The 17148-nt window shown below is 37.6% G+C and overlaps 1 protein-coding gene across 5 annotated transcripts in view; it reads right to left on the minus strand.

Moving 5' to 3' along the window:
• The window catches only part of LOC134213870 (apoptosis-resistant E3 ubiquitin protein ligase 1), a 187702-nt gene that overhangs the window by 34485 nt on the left and 136069 nt on the right, over window positions 1-17148 (minus strand). For all 5 annotated transcript variants that reach the window (XM_062693299.1, XM_062693300.1, XM_062693302.1 and 2 more), the window contains exon 2: window positions 11053-11209. In XM_062693299.1, the coding sequence (XP_062549283.1) occupies window positions 11053-11209 (157 nt within the window). The remainder of the gene's footprint in view (window positions 1-11052; window positions 11210-17148) is intronic.

Genomic DNA, 17148 nt, shown 5'->3' on the forward strand with positions numbered 1-17148 from the left:
GCCAGAATGGAAACAATTACCGTCTGACTACAAGAGGTCGCAGTAATGAACCATTCTTCCGACACAAGTGTAGGCACCTAAATATGAACGTGTGTAAAATTCTGTTCTGTTCTTAGGTCATTCATCGGGCTGAGAATTGGTCGTAGAGTATGCCGACGGGTACTATTCGAAAACTTCCAACAAGGTTACAAGGATGAAAGAATGGGTGGCTTCCGGCTGTCTGTTCCTTTTCTCGTTGCCTTCTGCCCCCATATGCCATGTTTGCGTTCTGCGGGTTTCCTGTTCGCGTCTTCTTGCATGGGTTGTGTGTATGTCGCGCACTTAAAGGATTCCGGTGTAAATTTTGGGACTGGGGGGCGACTGCTGAATTTTGTGGGTGCCGAGAGAGTTGTAGTCTGCATTGTTCCATTTGTTGCATAGCCGTGCTGCATGGCATGGATAATGGGAAAACTTAAGGTCGACAGCTATTTGATTGTAATTTGAAGGCAAAGTTTAATGTTCCGGAAATTTGAATTTGTCGTTTGTCAATTGTCTTCCAAAACGCAATGAAAAGTAAAAGTGAAAAATAAAAGTTTTCATCTATTCATATGAAATAATTGGAGTAATAAAATGTTAAGATTCTAAATACCGAACATGAAATAAATCCTACAAAGTGCTGTTTTATTTTAAATAACCACGTAGAGATAAAATGATTTCTGCTTAAGTCCATAAAGTCATTATTTTTAGATAAAACTCAAATTCTACTATCATTTTGATACAGTCATCGGGTGACAAAGGGTCAAATGGAGTTGAGAATAGGTAACTGTTTCAACAACTTAAGATGCTTCTAGTAGCCAGAAAACAAAGTCCTTATAAGAGTCCTTTTTAACGATTTTGTTATCGACCTCTTGGCTGCCAGTAACAGGATAACTCGTTCTTAACCCATCGTCACCCCCGATGGCGGTGTCTGTGAGAGCCACCCTAGTTACGCATCTAATTTCAGAAACCAACAGCAGTAGAGCAGATAATCGCCAGACCGGCAATACACTATTGTAGATGGTGTTTGTTCTACCCGGTCGCTTGACGTCCGGTCAAAAGTGCATGATCTAGGGCACCGATCACTTTCCTTTTCCATCGAGCCGACGGTGACGTCATCGATATGTGATAGGAGAAAGATGAGGATCGGTTTGATAGATAAGAGCGGGAGAGAATGGGCTATCGTAGTTCTAGGTAGCAAGCAAATTCACCACACATTTTTCGGGTTCGGTTTTCTAGAAGAAACTCAGGAGATTAGTTTTTTAGTTGAAATTGATCCACGGTCGAAAACGGTCTGCAAGACTGATTGTTGCGAATTGCGTTGTAGATTATAAGCTTAATGTTAGATTTAAGTCAAAAATATATGTAGTGTGTTAGAGTCCGCGTTGAATAAATCGTGTTTTTGCTAAGTGTCGTGTGCTACTATTGTTGTCCGTAGAAGAACTGCCCATCGAGCATCCCCACCAAATCTACTGAGCTATCGTCGTTGGTCCAGGTATCCTACAGGCGGTATTTGAATCAATATTCGTTTTTACTAGTTTTCAAATAAATATAAACAAATAATATGATTGGAATCCAACCGTGGAAAAGGCTAGATTTCATGAATTTGTAGCATTCACAATTTATCAAATCCTACAGGGACCCTTTGTTTTTTGAAGATTTTTCTACATTCAAAAATGTTACTTACTTACAATAAACAAAACGTTCGGAATAAATGAAAACGACATTAATGTGAGGCTTCGTGAGACTCGCAAGCGCTAAATTTTATGTGCGCGTAGCAGTCATTGCTCAATCTCATCCTTTTTGTAAGCGTGTTTCATCCCACTTTACGCTCCTTACTTCTCATTTCTTACTTTTCGTTGAGAACAAATTGGGAAATTGAGAAATGCAAAGGGACAATTGGGGAGTGAGAAATGAGAAGGGAGATGTTTCACTTCTCATTTCTTTCTGCATACTTCTTTTCTTCCATTTTCACTTCTCATTGTAAAAAGTAAGAAGTGTGAAGTAAGAAATGAGAACTGAGAAGTAAGAAGTGCGAAAAAAAAGTTTGTTTTTTCTATTTTCTCAATTTCTTTTTCTCACTTCGCACGGTGAGAATGAAAGGTAAGAATCGATAAGAAGTGAATAGGCGAGAAATGAGGCGTTTTATTTCTTTCTTATCACCCCTAATTTCTTACTTCCAATTTTTCACTTCTCATTTTGCACTACGCACTTTCTGCAATGAGAGATAAGAAATAAGGAGTAAGAATTGAGTTTTTTTTTCTTTTTATTTCTTACTTCTCGTTCCTCATCTCTGTTACACTGTAAAATAAGAAACAAGTAGTTTAATATCCCACTTCCAATTCATTTTTTATACTTCTTTACTTCTCACTGAAAGAATGAAATGTGAGAAGTAAGAAGCGAGAAATGAATTGAATCACTTCTCACTATAAGTGATACGTTTCACTTTTCACTGCCTATTACTCTCTTCTCACGAATCATTTATCATTTCACATGTCTTACTTCTCACTTCTCAATTATTACTAATCACTTCACAATAGTGAATTTGTAAACTCTGTGGCTGACCTTCAACTCATACGTTCGTGCTGTTTCCGGTTTTACGGTGCCGAAGTAGGTATCTTGCCATTTAGCTATTGTGTGCGGGTAGCCATCTGCCGCAAAGCCGCCTTTTTCTCCGCTGTAGCTTTTGGAGAAAACAGGATGCCTCTCATTATCGAAGGGGGCCAGATTCTGCACATAATGGCTGGTGTCGGTCTCCGCTAAGTGGCGCGAGTTAACTGATGGCTTGGAGCGAGGAGCAGCCACTCCTCAAAAGCCAACATTAACAGCTTCAAAGCGCACATTTTCCGGAGGGGTGACACCTCGGTGGTCGAGCTATTAAACAAAGAATTCAACAATTATGAAACTGGTGTAGTGATGGGTCCGTTTCAGACCGTGGAGTAGGCATCGAGATCCAGGATAGTCTCCCCGATATCTGTACCATATTCTCGACCGAAACAGCTGCGGCTACCCGCCCAGGAAGCCTGTCATTGTTCTATCCAATTCTGCCAGTTTTATCTCCGTACTTCAAAGCGAAAAGCCTAAGCATTCTTGGATTCTAGGCATTGTAGCTTACTAAAGACAGACAGCTTGCTAAAATCAAGCCGACTCCGAACCGACTCCCCATTGGGCAACCCAGGAACCACAACCGGGTTTCAAAGTCCCCTACAAAACCTTAATTATGGATTCCAACAAAGACCAAAGACAGTTGGGGGGCTGCTGCTGCGTCTATCTCCTGGTCGTTTTTAGCAAGTTTGAAAACTTCAATTTATCTCTTCCGCTGAATTACAGTGCTCTGATTTTATATTGTCTTCGACGGCCTTCTGTTTAACATATGTGACTGTCGGATAATCCACCGAGTCTGAGTTATAAAGTCATTTGGCATAAAGGCCATCCACCATTGCCTCAAACTTCCAGAACAGAAATTACATTTACCTTTATTTTATTCCCGGCAAACTCGTACTTTTAACATTGGCGTAAATGAGGCAATATCTAATTGATTTGAAAGCATCAAAGTAAGCTTGATATGATCAACAACAGAGAGTCACCAAAATATCAATCAAAGCAATCGTGGTACTTCGCTAGCAGTCAAAGGCATGTGATCATCAATCACGGACTGGAGTGACAGTTTTCCAGCATAATTCCGCTTGCCCAGTAGCATAATATTCTTCACATTTCTCATCAGCATCCGAGAAGAATTCCCATCAAAATCCGAGAAGAATTCTCTCTGAAGATCACAGAAGATTTCCCTTCAGAATCATTGAAGTATTCCAACCGAAATCCAGAAGAACTCACACTGGATTCCTTTCTGTATCGCTAAGGGATACCCTTGGGAATCTATGGGGGATACCCTTCATAATTCATAGAGGATTTGCTTCAGAATCCCTCAGAATCCTTGATTTGCTTCGGAATCCCTCCAAGATCGTTCGAAGATTTGTTTCGGAATCGTTCGGAGATTTGCTTCGGAATTCCTTGACGATTTGCTTCACCGTCCTTGGAGGATTCTCTTTGGAATCGCTGGAAGACTCATTTCGGAATCCCTAAAGAATCAATATGATTTCCCTCGAAGATATACTTCGGGTTCCCTCGACAGATTGCTTTGAAATCCTTCTATGATTTGCTTCTATATCCCTGGAACATTGCGAAATAACTGGATCATGGTGTCGACGATCTAACAAAGTGTATGTTTATTTTGATTAAAATATGACCAAATGTGTGTTTAAAAGTAGTATAATTAGTTATTAGCATCTGTCTGTACGATTAGTTCGAAGACAAGTAAATAAATAAATAAATAAATAAATAAACATTCACGTTGGGATTCCTAGAGATTATTCCAAAATAATCTCTTGAACATTCTTGTTGGAACTCCTGGAACATTCCCGTCAGAATTCCTGGAATATTCCCGTCGGAATTCCTGGAGGATGGAGGATCCCTAGAAGATTCTCAATGAAATGTTCCCGTTGGAATATCTAAAACTTTTGCATCGGAATTCCTAAAATATTCCTCTCGGAATCCCTGAAGAATTTCCGTCGGCATTCGGGAGGATTTGGAATCCATGGAACATTCCCTTCGGACTCCCTGGAACATTCCTGTTTGAATCCCTGGAGGTGCCTTGGAGGATTCCCGTCGAAAACTCCGGAGATTCCTGTTGGAATCCCTGGAACATTTCCGTCGGAATCACTAAAAGTTTCTCATCAGAATCCTTGGCGGAATGTTGCATTTCTGTTTTCATTTGAGATAGATAGAATATTTATGAAACATGCAAAACTATCCACTGACTACCGGTGGGAACCTGATTGCGATCCGTCACATATTGTCCTTTGAGTATGCTGGACAAAGCCGAGCGTTACTACATTTAGACGCAATAACCGTACACCCAGGTTTTTTACGCGGTTGGAATTCATTAATTTCTCGGTTAACCTGATCTTTTACAGCTTTTCAAATACCCCCTGAATTTTCTTTGAATTTTTGTGAATTTTTTGGTGGGGTTAACTCATTGCTTCATTGACCCTGAAGGTCTTAAACGACCAAAACCAAACCGTGTAAAAAAAACCTGGGTGTACACTATCAATTTGAGTGGTTGTAGTAATCATCAGATGGTAAACAAATACACTTCGATACTGTGGGCTACAACAGAAAGCACGTGCTTGAAAAAACAAAATATGGATGAGTTTGATTGATCCGCAATTGCCTAAGGTGGATGGACCGGATTTAAGTATCACATTACCACTAAGATAACAATAATGTATGGTAGTAAAATGTTCGAAATTGTTTGGAAAAGAGGTATCCACTATTGCCTTAATCTGAGAAAAAGCCTTCTTTTAAAAAAATAAAAAAAAAATCAAATCCACCATTGACCTAATCCGGGAAAACGCTTACTTTTAAAGAATGGATCACATTCACCGCTGCCGTAATCTGGAGAAGCGCTTACACCCATTATAGCCTTATTCCTGAAAGAGGAGTTTTTTTAAGCAGTGTACACATTAAACAATGCTTTTTGCTTTTTACAGGGCAAGCCATGAATCAAAATGAAGGAGAACAATTGTCATCGCTTTACAACCAGCTAATGCATGCTATCTCCGAATGGATTATGTGTTGTTAATAGTATTTTCGACTAGTGTTAAATTCCTCTTTTCCAGAATCTTACAGCATTATTTAGTCAAACAACAAATTTAGAGAACACCACCAAAATTATGTCAAATGTTCGTTATGCCAAACGGCCTTTATGCTAAATTCGTTCACCACGCAAGACTTTGTGCCAAATGGCGTCATGCTAAATGATTCGCCCCCTAATCTACATTTCAATCTAGCACAAGTTTCGGAATTCTCTCCATACTGAGTCTTTGTTTCGACCAGAGGGAATTAAGGGAGAATTTGGAGGCGACGTTTGGGGTGTAGTCCCCGCATTAAGCCAATCTCCGGAAAGGGATATCCGAGTTTCTGGATCAACTTACGCTAATATCGTTCGTCTATGTTAGCGGTTCTCAACCTTTTTCTTGAGAGGTACCCTTTCACACTTTTGAATTAAATGAGGTACCCCTATTTTGTGCTGTAAATGAAAATGAGGGTAAATCAGATAGTGAACAAAGATATATGAAAAATGGAACTGAAAAATTAACGGAATATATGCCTTAAAATTGGCTGACATTTTCATTATTCCAAGCTCTTGAAGAGAGGCTTCGGAGCCTCTTGAAAGACGGCTTTCGAGCCACTCAAAAGGAGGCTTCTAAGCGTCTTGAAATCAGAGCCTTAAATATTCATCTTCATTAAGCAACTTCGTTTCGAATTTTGACAAACATCGCATGAATATTCAAAACATAGAATGGCATAGTCAGATGACTACTCCGCCAACTCATTCATTCGACTGTCACTGAATGCGCTTGCTATGTGCAGAAAAAACATAATTAGCATTGTTTATATTGATGTTTACCGTTGAAAGTGCCTCCTGGATGAAAATCAGATTCAGTTCTATGTGATAAATTACTTCACTCATTTCAAACGTGTTCAGATTTCAGATAATTTATCAATTTGTAGAATGTGCATAAATATTCAATGACTAATATTCAACCGAATATTGACAGTCCAGAGTCGACTATGAATGTAACTGGAAGTGAGCTGACAGTGAAGAGAGGTGGACGTCACCAAAAGTTTTCGATTATTTTACACTCTGCTTGAAATGATGCCTCTGAGCCTCTTGAACGTACACACTTAAATCATTTCATAAATTTCGGTGAATTTTGCTTCAATTCACTGAGATCTCAACAACAGAGTTGTTTGGTAATTATTTCACAAAATTTTCGGCGATTTTTCCTTTGTTCAACTGTCAAAACCACCGAAAACCTGTAAAATTATTCACCGAACAGTTCTGCTGTTGAGATTTCGGTGAAACTTCACAGAAATGTGTGATTTATTTTAAGTGTGTAGGCTTCCAAGCCCCAAGAAAGATAAATTACATGCCCCTTGAAGAGAGACTTTCGAGCATCTCGAAAGAAAGCTTCTGGGCCTCTTGAAAGGAAGCTTCCGAGCCTCTTGAAAGGAAGCTTCCGAGCCCTTTTAAAAGGAGGCTTCCGGGCCTCTTAAAAGGAGGCTTTCGGGCTTCTTGAAAGAAGACTTTCGGGCCTCTTGGAAGAAGGCTTTCGGGCCTTTCGAAAGGAGTATTCCGGGCCTCTTGAAAGGAGGCTTCCGGGCCTCTTGAAAAGAAGCTTTCGGGCCTCTTGAAAGGAGGCTTCCAATCCTCTTGAAAGGAGTACTCTGAGGTGCTTAGAAGGTGGCTTTCGAAAAGCGTAGAAAGATGCTTCCAATCCAATCAATATTTTGACATCCATCTTCCCTAACACCTTCGTGTTTAAGAGATAAGCCAGTCCAGGGCTTAAATCTTTTCAATTAAGATAATAATAATTATAACCTTTATGTATTTCATTGCTTGTTACCTATCTCTTATTTTTGCCTCAATCTATTTTCAGTTAATGAGACTTATTTTACCTTGACTACAGATTTTTTATGGATTTGATTATTTTTACTATTGATACACATCCTGATATTGTTATAGCATCATACTTTATTGTTTATGCCAGTCTTTCCTTCACCCTTATGCTGATTTACGACCAAATTCTGTTCTATAATCTAAAGCACCTCTCCTGTGCATCATTACCATGTGATAATATCAAGATGTTAACAAGGAATGACCAGAGATTGTTAAGATGTGCGCCTGAAATCGAACATAATTGGATATACTCGATTACGGTCCCAGAGTCTTCAGACAAAACTCGAGTCACTTTCAAGAAAATATCGAACAATCATCTTCTTCAGGGATCTACAAGCTGCAACGAAATGCTAATTATATTTTACTCGGACTCTCGGAGATTTCTTTGGTCTCAGAAGCCTTCCGAAGCGTAGGTGGCATGTTGCTTCCATAATCACTACAGCAATATAATTTTCATCATACTCTGACAAAGCCGGATAGTTCCTCAAATAGTTTCAAACGTTACGTGCATTTAAAATAATAAATGATGTTTTTTCATGCTTTATAAATTTATAAAATGAACACATGGTGACTTTTTTCCCGATTTTTTGTATATTTCAAGAAATTCCCGACTTTTTCCCGCATTTCCCGCATGGAGTTTCAATTCCCGCATTTTCCGATTTCTCGACTCACTGACTGCACAAGACAAAATTCTGAAATTAAAAAAAACATATATATATATAAAACTTTATCAATAAGTTTTGATTAAAGTTGTAAGAAATCCGCCATTATGCATTTTTGTCCGAGGTACCCCTTGGGCCCGGCGAAGATCCCCCAGGGGTACATGTACCCCAGGTTGAGAACCGCTGGTCTATGTTATCTTCGTTGACTATGTTTTCACTTAAAATCAAATTCATTTTGCTTTTTGAAGGGTTGGCTCTAAGTGTTATCAATGTTAGTTTTAAGATTTATTTTTCAATTAAATTTTTCCTTTAGAAGGTCCCAAAGTTGGTCATGGACCATTTTAGGCGAGCAAAATCAAATTTCCATAGAAAATTAGAAATTTTCCATAAAAAAATGGAAATTGCCAATAAAGAAAGCAGGGTATTATCAATAAATAAATAAAAAATCTCTCTAAATAATGTAAAATTTCCGTTAACAATTAAGAATCTTCCACTAAACAAAAATAAATTAGCACTTTTGAATTCGAAAATTGCAATTACAAAAGAAGAATTTTCCATGAAGATATCTAATGTTCATATTAAAAAAAATCAATGAAAATAAATCAATCATTATAAAATTTCCATATATAAATGTATATTTTTTATTTATTTATGGAAAATTCTTTTGATGTTTACAATGGATCAATCGCCGCGAAATTGCTGGTGGGATTCTCATCGATTTGTTTTCGGCGAAAAATGACAAAACAAAACTTTGCCAGACTGTCCGGACGTTTCGGTCGATTTACTGGCCTTCGACCATCTTCTGCGGACACTAAAAATCACATATATTGTTAAAAAGCACATTAAATTTTACAAAATAAAAACATACAATCTTCCAGTCACTTATTTTCTAACAGACAGCCATTACTACTAACTATTGACACACACAAACAAAGTACAATCTTTACATTCTAACTGCTATTGGTATTAGTTCTAAGTTTGCTAATAATAAAGTTGTACGCATTTTTAAAATTTGCTGAGTCTTTTTGCTTATTTACTACATTTTCGTCTCCTCTAATCTTAATGTAAAATGTTTCTGCGTCAGTCTTGTATTGCTTTTGCTTATTTTGTCAAGTATTCTGTTTTTTTCAAAATCAAAAACGTGTCCCTCTTTTATAGTGTGCTGTGATAAACCTGTACCGGAAGTGTTTTTTGTTTTCACATTGTATTCATGCTGGTCCAGACGTTTATATAAAAACTGGCTTGTTTCACCGATGTACGATTTTGTAGCAAACATTGTATTGGAGAGAATCGAGAGAGCAGATCTAGAAAAACTACACGACCGGGGAATCGTTCCATTGTTTTTTAAACGATATGTGGATGACTGCCTGCTAGGAGCGAAAGCGGAGAACGTGGAAACGGTCTTGAATGAATTCAACAGTTTTCATCAACGACTTCAGTTTACGGTAGAAAATGAATGCGATGGCAAACTGAAATTCCTTGATATGGTGTTGCGACGAGAGAATAATGTAATAACAACAGAGTGGTACCCAAAAGATGTGAATGGTAGATATTTGGATTACGCATCGGTGAGCCCTTTCGTGCATAAAAAGAACAGCATCGTAGCTTTACTTGATAGAGCATTAAAATTGACAAACGCTAAATACAGAGAAACCACGCTAAAAACTGTAAAGCAAATCTTCGAGAAGGATAATTACCCGTGTTTTCTCGTGGAAAAAGTAATTAGGGAAAGGTTACACAATATGTATAACTCATTACAAAATCAAAACAGAGGGAGCTCAACAAACAATTTTGTAACTATTCCGTACATAAAAAGACTAGGAGAAAAACTATCGAGATATTTGAGACAACATGACTATAAAGTAGCTTACAAACCGGTTGATAAAATTAAAGATGTGTTATTTACGAAAACCAAAGACGTAATACCAAAACACAAAAATACAAATTTAGTGTATGATATACCGTGCGGTGCATGTGAAAAATCGTACATCGGTGAAACTAGCTAGTTCTTAATTCTTATATAAACGTCAGGACCAACATAAATACAATGTAAAAACAAAAAACATTTCTGGTACAGGTTTATCACAGCACAATATAGAAAAGGGACACATTTTTGACTTTGAGAAAACCAGAATACTTGACAAAATAAGCAAAAGCAACACAAGGCTGATTGCAGAAAAATTTTCCATGAAGCTTAAAGGAGACGAAAACGTAATAAATAAGCAAAAAGACTCAGCAAATTTTAAAAATGTGTACAACTCTATTATTAGGAAACTTAGAACTAATACCAATAGCAGTTAGAATGTAAAGATTGTACTTTGTTTGTGTGTGTCAATAGTTAGTAGTAATGGCTGTCTGTTAGAAAATAAGTGACTGGAAGATTGTATGTTTTTATTTTGTAAAATTTAATGTGCTTTTTAACAATATATGTGATTTTTAGTGTCCGCAGAAGATGGTCGAAGGCCAGTAAATCGACCGAAACGTCCGGACAGTCTGGCAAAGTTTTGTTTTGTCATTTTTCGCCGAAAACAAATCGATGAGAATCCCCACCAGAAAAATTCTTTTATAATTGCAATTTTTTTATTTTAAAAGTGCTAATTTAATTTTGTTCTGTAGAAAACTCTTAATTGTTTATGAAAATTTTGCATTATTTAGGGAAATTTAATATTCATTTATTTCCTGATTTCTTCATTGGCATTTTTTAACGGAAAATTAATAAAATAAGTTGGAGCATTTATTTGAGTCACTTAAACCCCCTCCCTATATCAAGACCTTGGCCTTGAAATATACGACGAGTGAAGAAATGATTCAAATTTCAAAATTCACAAAGCGAAAAAATAAAGAAATTCTTACCTGGAGTAATAATGCTGCAGCCGGTGCTCCTTGAGCCATTCTCGCAGAATTAGCTTCTGCTGCAGGTTGAGGGCAGCCCTTTGAAGGCGCTGTTCGTCACCGGGTGGCAGTTCCGGAAGACGATCTGGGTCACCGCAACTGGACAGGGACGAAATTCCTGATGAGAAATGGAGGAGAAAAAAATGGCTGAATCAGTCAACCGCAGCTCGAGAAAGGGCTATACGCGTAGTTGGATACGCACGCATGCACTTAACCTGGATGTCGTGCGGTCACGTAAACATTGTGGTGATTACAAAGGTCAAATGTGGGCGGCGTATCTGATATTTATGTAGATTGGATACATGCTGTGGTGCCTGTGTTTGCTGCTGTTCCACCGTGACCGGGAGAGTGGCACTGCAGAATCTCCTTCGGTGGAACACGGGACAAACACAGTTCAGCAGGAATGCACAAACTAACCATTGCTACAGAACGCTATGCGATGCTTTTTATTTTCCATTGATATGGTTATTGCTGCACAATTTAATTTGTGCCATAATAGCTACCCTCTCATGCGGGTAAAAAATGAGCCAGTGGTGCTGCTGCTGCTGAACTATGAAAATACGCATTGCCACCATGCAAAGCAACGAACCACAGAAGGTTCTGTTTTTATCGTTCTCATGACTATGGATATATGGCGTTGAAAGTTTACCCAACGGACAACGAAGTGCTGAAAACGCCAGGAACATCAAAGCAATTATAGATGGCTTCAGCATTGATGTTATGAATAGAAGTAATTGACGAAAAGTTTGTGATTCATATCATAAATCCTCAAATTGATATGTTTGTGAAAAGGCTTTTGAATCCTAACGTTAAGATATGTTTTAATCCAATCCAAGGTTAATCAATATAAACATTGAAAAAGCACCTTGGCAATTCCACTTGCTTCCTTCTTTCTTGTTTTTATATTTAACTATTTACTGGCAGAAAACATAACATGTGCAGACTGAGGAATTCTAGAGGAATTAATTCAAATTTGGATTGCACATAGCCCAGGCTTCGGATTAGAACCATACTATTTTCAATGTAATAAATGCCATCGTATCCTCCACAATGAACTGCCACTCGTTATAATTCGTTGGAATGCTGAGCATTCCTTTCTTGCTCAGATAAATGATGTTAAGGGTGCAATGCTTACTATTTCATCGTTCTACTAATTACAAGAATTTATGCAAATGCGGAAGCTCTCTGATCCTTCGTTCACTCACCATGCCATGGCAAAACTACATTGCATTCTGTTTCACTTCCTAATTAAACGCGTGTGTGCAACTTATTCAGGCATTCCGTAGAAAATGAAACATGAGCTGAACGTTCATCACGCTTCATTTGAATAATGACTGTACGAGCTTTCAGCAATTACGGAAAAGCTGCAAATGCAATATCGCTGTACATGCCATCAGCTCTCCCATAGTTTTGACGATCATCCAATCATCTACGTACCCCGAGCCGGATCCCATTATTGGTTGATGACTTTTCTGGTTTGGCACGGCGTCAAAAACCGACCGACCCGGCTCCCACACTAATCTATTTGGCACGGTCCAGGCCGCTGTACGCCCGATTCGCAGAGGCTTTCCCTACACGCCTTACCGAGAGGTGCCAATGCTGCTGGCGCAACATCAGCACTTTAGTCGCCCAAATTGAGTGCGGCGAATAGGAGGGAACAACTGACGACATCGGCACTTCCGCAACATTCCAGTTTAACCCTTTGTATGTCCGTAGTTCTTATTTAATAGCATTCGATTGAGTTAAGATAATTTTAGTTTTTGGTTCACTAAATCACAAAAAATGCCCAACAATAGTGTTATTCCAAAGGTCCAAATTATAATACCGCTCAAATTGAAAGCAAGACTCGAAGACGTCACGTAGATGGATTAGGGTATTTTAATTTTAGAGAAGAAGCAAAGGGTTAAAAGGAATGGCTCGGTTGGCGATGATTAGATAGATTGAACATGCACTCTGGGTAGGACGTTTAGGATATACTCTTGAGTCTTGAGAAAATAAGCTGTGCAGCTGTGCTTAGCTGGATTTCTGGCTACTGCTGAATCATCTTTTTTTTTTTGAAAAAAAAAAAAGGAAATTGAACCGTCAAATTTGGATTAATCCAACTGCAGCATGAGATAAGTTGAGTGTGTGATAGTGATATTTGGCACATTTACAGAAAGCTCTCTAAGCGCTCTAAAATGATCGTAATCGATAAACACATTGAATAAATTTCCATGAGCAAGGTCAATTGCTAAACTCTAGAATTTTCCATACCTTTCATATTAATATAGTGTAAATGTTGCGATTTTTACCCTAGGAAACTTAAAGCTTATACGGGTTTTCCTATTTTTATTGTTAATTTATGCAACAGTGAGAACGCTTGCTAAGCAAACCGAAAAAAAATGAATTAGATGCAAAATTGAAAAAAAAAATGTTTATTATGAGTTCGTAAATTACTAGCGAACAAAAAACTGCAAAAGATTGTTTTGAATACCCGACGATTTTTTTTGGACTACGATAAGGAAATTATTGGAATCGGCTTGGAAATTTGAAAAAAAAATAACAGGATTTTTTTTGGAATTTCCATGGAAACATCTTTTCAATTTCCTCAGAACTATCTTTTGAATGACAACAAAGTCATTGGCATAAAGCCATTGCCCGGAGTAAGGCGATGGTGGGATTGATCTCTCCTTTAATTTCATTTGCACTTTATGTGCAACGTACATATTCACATATGAGTTTTCATAACATTGTAAATTAATGTCCAAGTCGGGAGGAAATAGGCAATTAACTTTGATTGAACTACAATTACCCTGTTGACCAATTGGTTTCATCATTTTCCGATTGTAAAAACCTGCGAATCAAACTGGCAATTCCGAGCAAGGCCGGGTACATACAGCTAGTAATTAACAAAATTTCAATAAAATAAATTTTAATCAATATTGGAAATTTCAATATTCAATCGAAGTAGGCAAGTGAAGCCTAAGTATGCTTCACAAAGCAAATGTGAACAAATTTGAAACTCAATCGCAGTGGGCTGTGGTGGGATGCCTACATAAAACTTCACGTCAAAAAATATCAGTCTGATTCGCTTTTTAGAGCGTAAGCATGTTTTTCAATTATTGGCTTCCGATGCGAATAAATCGAGTAATTCGGTCGTTGATTTGTTCGGCAACGACACACGGGAAGATATTTTTTTAATACTTTCAGAAAATTCTTATGAATTTCCTTGAGGATTTTTTTTTTGGCAGAAAGGGAATTATAATTCCCATGCGGTGACGGCCGCCAACTTTCGTATGCAGCGAATCCTGTGGGTTAGTTTCTGATTTGACTGACTGTGACAACTGTACCTACAGTGTATTCTGACCAATGCATTATGGGGAATTCTCATACAAAAATTTTATTGTTTCAATGAAAACTGTTTCTATGCAACATATATTATGTGATGGAATATTCAATAACCTTTTTTTAACCCTTAAACCATCGTTGATCCTTCAAAAAATGTTGTCCATGATAATTTTTTTTGAGTATTTTTTTGTTTGTTTCCAATGCAATGCATACAATAGCAAACAACCATATTTCTAGTAATAATGTTGTTCATTTTCTAATCATTACGAGGTATATAGAATAAAAACCACAGTTTTCAAGAAAACTTTAATTGCAGCGTTCTCGCAAAAGCGTAAATATGCGCAAGCAAATCACTCACTGAAAGGTGGTACTAGGGTTATTTTTCATTCCCTTATTTACAGATGAGGGGACATTTGGAACATTAGGTTTGAGGGACCAATTTATAACAAATAATTATTATTATGAAAGTATTTCTTCTTTTGATATTAAGCTTCGCGTGCAAAACAAACTAAACTATCGAAAAGCTAAGGTTTAAGCTTTAAAATCTATATTTATATAAATGAGTTTGTATTTCCTTTGAGGTAATATAACTGACGAACGGATATACCGATTTGCAAGATTCGTTTTGGGCTCAGCTGTGCTTTAGTATGAGGAAAGAAAGGGGAAGTGAAACAAATGTAACCATAATACGTTTTTATGAGTTCTGAAGAAAATCATCAAGCTTGAATTGAAATCACTCTAGTGTGCGACGCTGCAACTAGCTAAAGAATTAACAGGTCAAGAAAAGCAACCCGAGCAAGATCGGGCAGATTCGTCTAGTTCAGCGGTTCTCAACCTGGAGTACATGTACCCCTGAGGGTACCTTCGCTGGTCCTAGGAGGTAACTCGGACAAAAATGCATACTAGAGGACGTATTACAATTCCAATCGGAGCTTTGATAATTGTGTATTTTTTTTATTTCAAAACTTTGTTTTGTACATAATATGCATGGCGATCAGTAAATCAATGCCAATTGAACCCCGCCCTCCTCAACCAGAACAGCATATGAAGGGCTGCGGAACAAACGGACAAAACGTCGAATGGGCTAAATCAAAAATTCTTCAATGTAATCTACCTGATCTGTAGTAGTATACTAGTACCTAACGCCGTATTTAGCCGAAATTTGCTTCAACGATCTTCAATTGGTTAGGGTTACATATAACTTCTATTAGGTGAAGTACTTTTTTTTACAATGTAAAAATGTTATTGTTACTTTTGTGTATTAATGGCCATTTTCCTGATTCGATATATTGATATCGAAAGCAAAAATATCGATATGACCGATATATCGAAAGCAAAATATCGATACAAAAATATCGAATATCGAAACAAATATATCGATATTCCGATATATCGGAAATATCGGAACGTCCCTAACCTCAATTATTGCAAAAGCTAGAAGGGATTAGGGATGAATCGATACGAGTAAATACTCGGTACTTTCGATTCGATACCAAGTACTTTTGGAATCGATTCTTTGATACCGATATAGTAAGTATCAAATAAAAGTACTTGAATCAAACGAGTACCCGATTTAAAGTCTATTAAATTTAATAAACATTAATGGAAAAATTTGTATTTTCTTCGTAATAATCATCTACAGGGTGTTCAATAAGTTCGAATACAAATGTTTGATCATTGTGTTTGTAAGCCCAATGTATATATTCTGTATAAGTATTGGTGTCAGCGTTAGCGATATACATATATACGCTAACGGATGTGTGTGGTGTTGACATTCTGTCACTTGTTGTTTGTTTATTACGCGCGGTGAAATGGATTGGGGCATTGCAAACAGCATTTTTTGAAAGTCAAAATCTTTGCGGTGTACTACAAAACTGAGATTTTGGGGAAAATTGATACCCCCAGTGGCCCGGTGATAAGACGGAGATCAGCCCTACATTAGGGTGGCTCAAAAAACACTTTTTCAAATTTTTTGATGGGCCGCCCTCTTATTCGGTTCTATTTGATGCCCTGATGCTCTGGTCAAAATTTCAGCCCAATCGGTCAACGTTTGGGCAGTCTCGTTGGAAGTTTATATGGAAAAATGTATGCAGAAACATCCAAAAACAGTGATTTGCAGTTTGGACGGCACAATTTACGATCAAGAACCATGATATTCATTCAGTTCTTGTAAAATAAAATACAGAATGTTATGCTGAAAACCGCGAGAAGATTAGAGTTTATTACGCAAAGATATTAGCATTTTACTGGAGTGTTGTAGGGGTGAATTTATTTCTTTTCAAAGGTAAAAGAAACGAAATTTGCTCAAACCCCACTGCAGAGAAATGCTAATAATTTAGCCGGGCAAACTCGAATCTTCTCGCGGTTTTCTGCATAACATTCTGTATTAAATTCTCCAAGATCTGAATGAGTATCATAGTTCTTCATCGTAAGTTGTGTAGTCCAGCTGCAATTTACTGTTTTTGGATGTTTCTGCATACATTTTTCCATATAAACTTCCAACGAGCTTAGCACCGCCCAAACGTTGACCGATTTAGCTGAAATTTTGTCCAGAGCATCAGGGCATCAAATAGAACCGAATAAGAGGGCGGCCCATCAAAAAAATTGAACAAAGTTTTTCCCATACTAATTTGAGCCACCCTACCCTACATGTTCCAATAGGACGATAACCCGTTATACACGGAAAATGCGATTTAAGCCTTATATGGGGAAAATTTCATCGACTTTTTG

Source organism: Armigeres subalbatus, chromosome 2 (assembly GCF_024139115.2).
Source record: "Armigeres subalbatus isolate Guangzhou_Male chromosome 2, GZ_Asu_2, whole genome shotgun sequence".
Taxonomy (NCBI): domain Eukaryota; kingdom Metazoa; phylum Arthropoda; class Insecta; order Diptera; family Culicidae; genus Armigeres; species Armigeres subalbatus.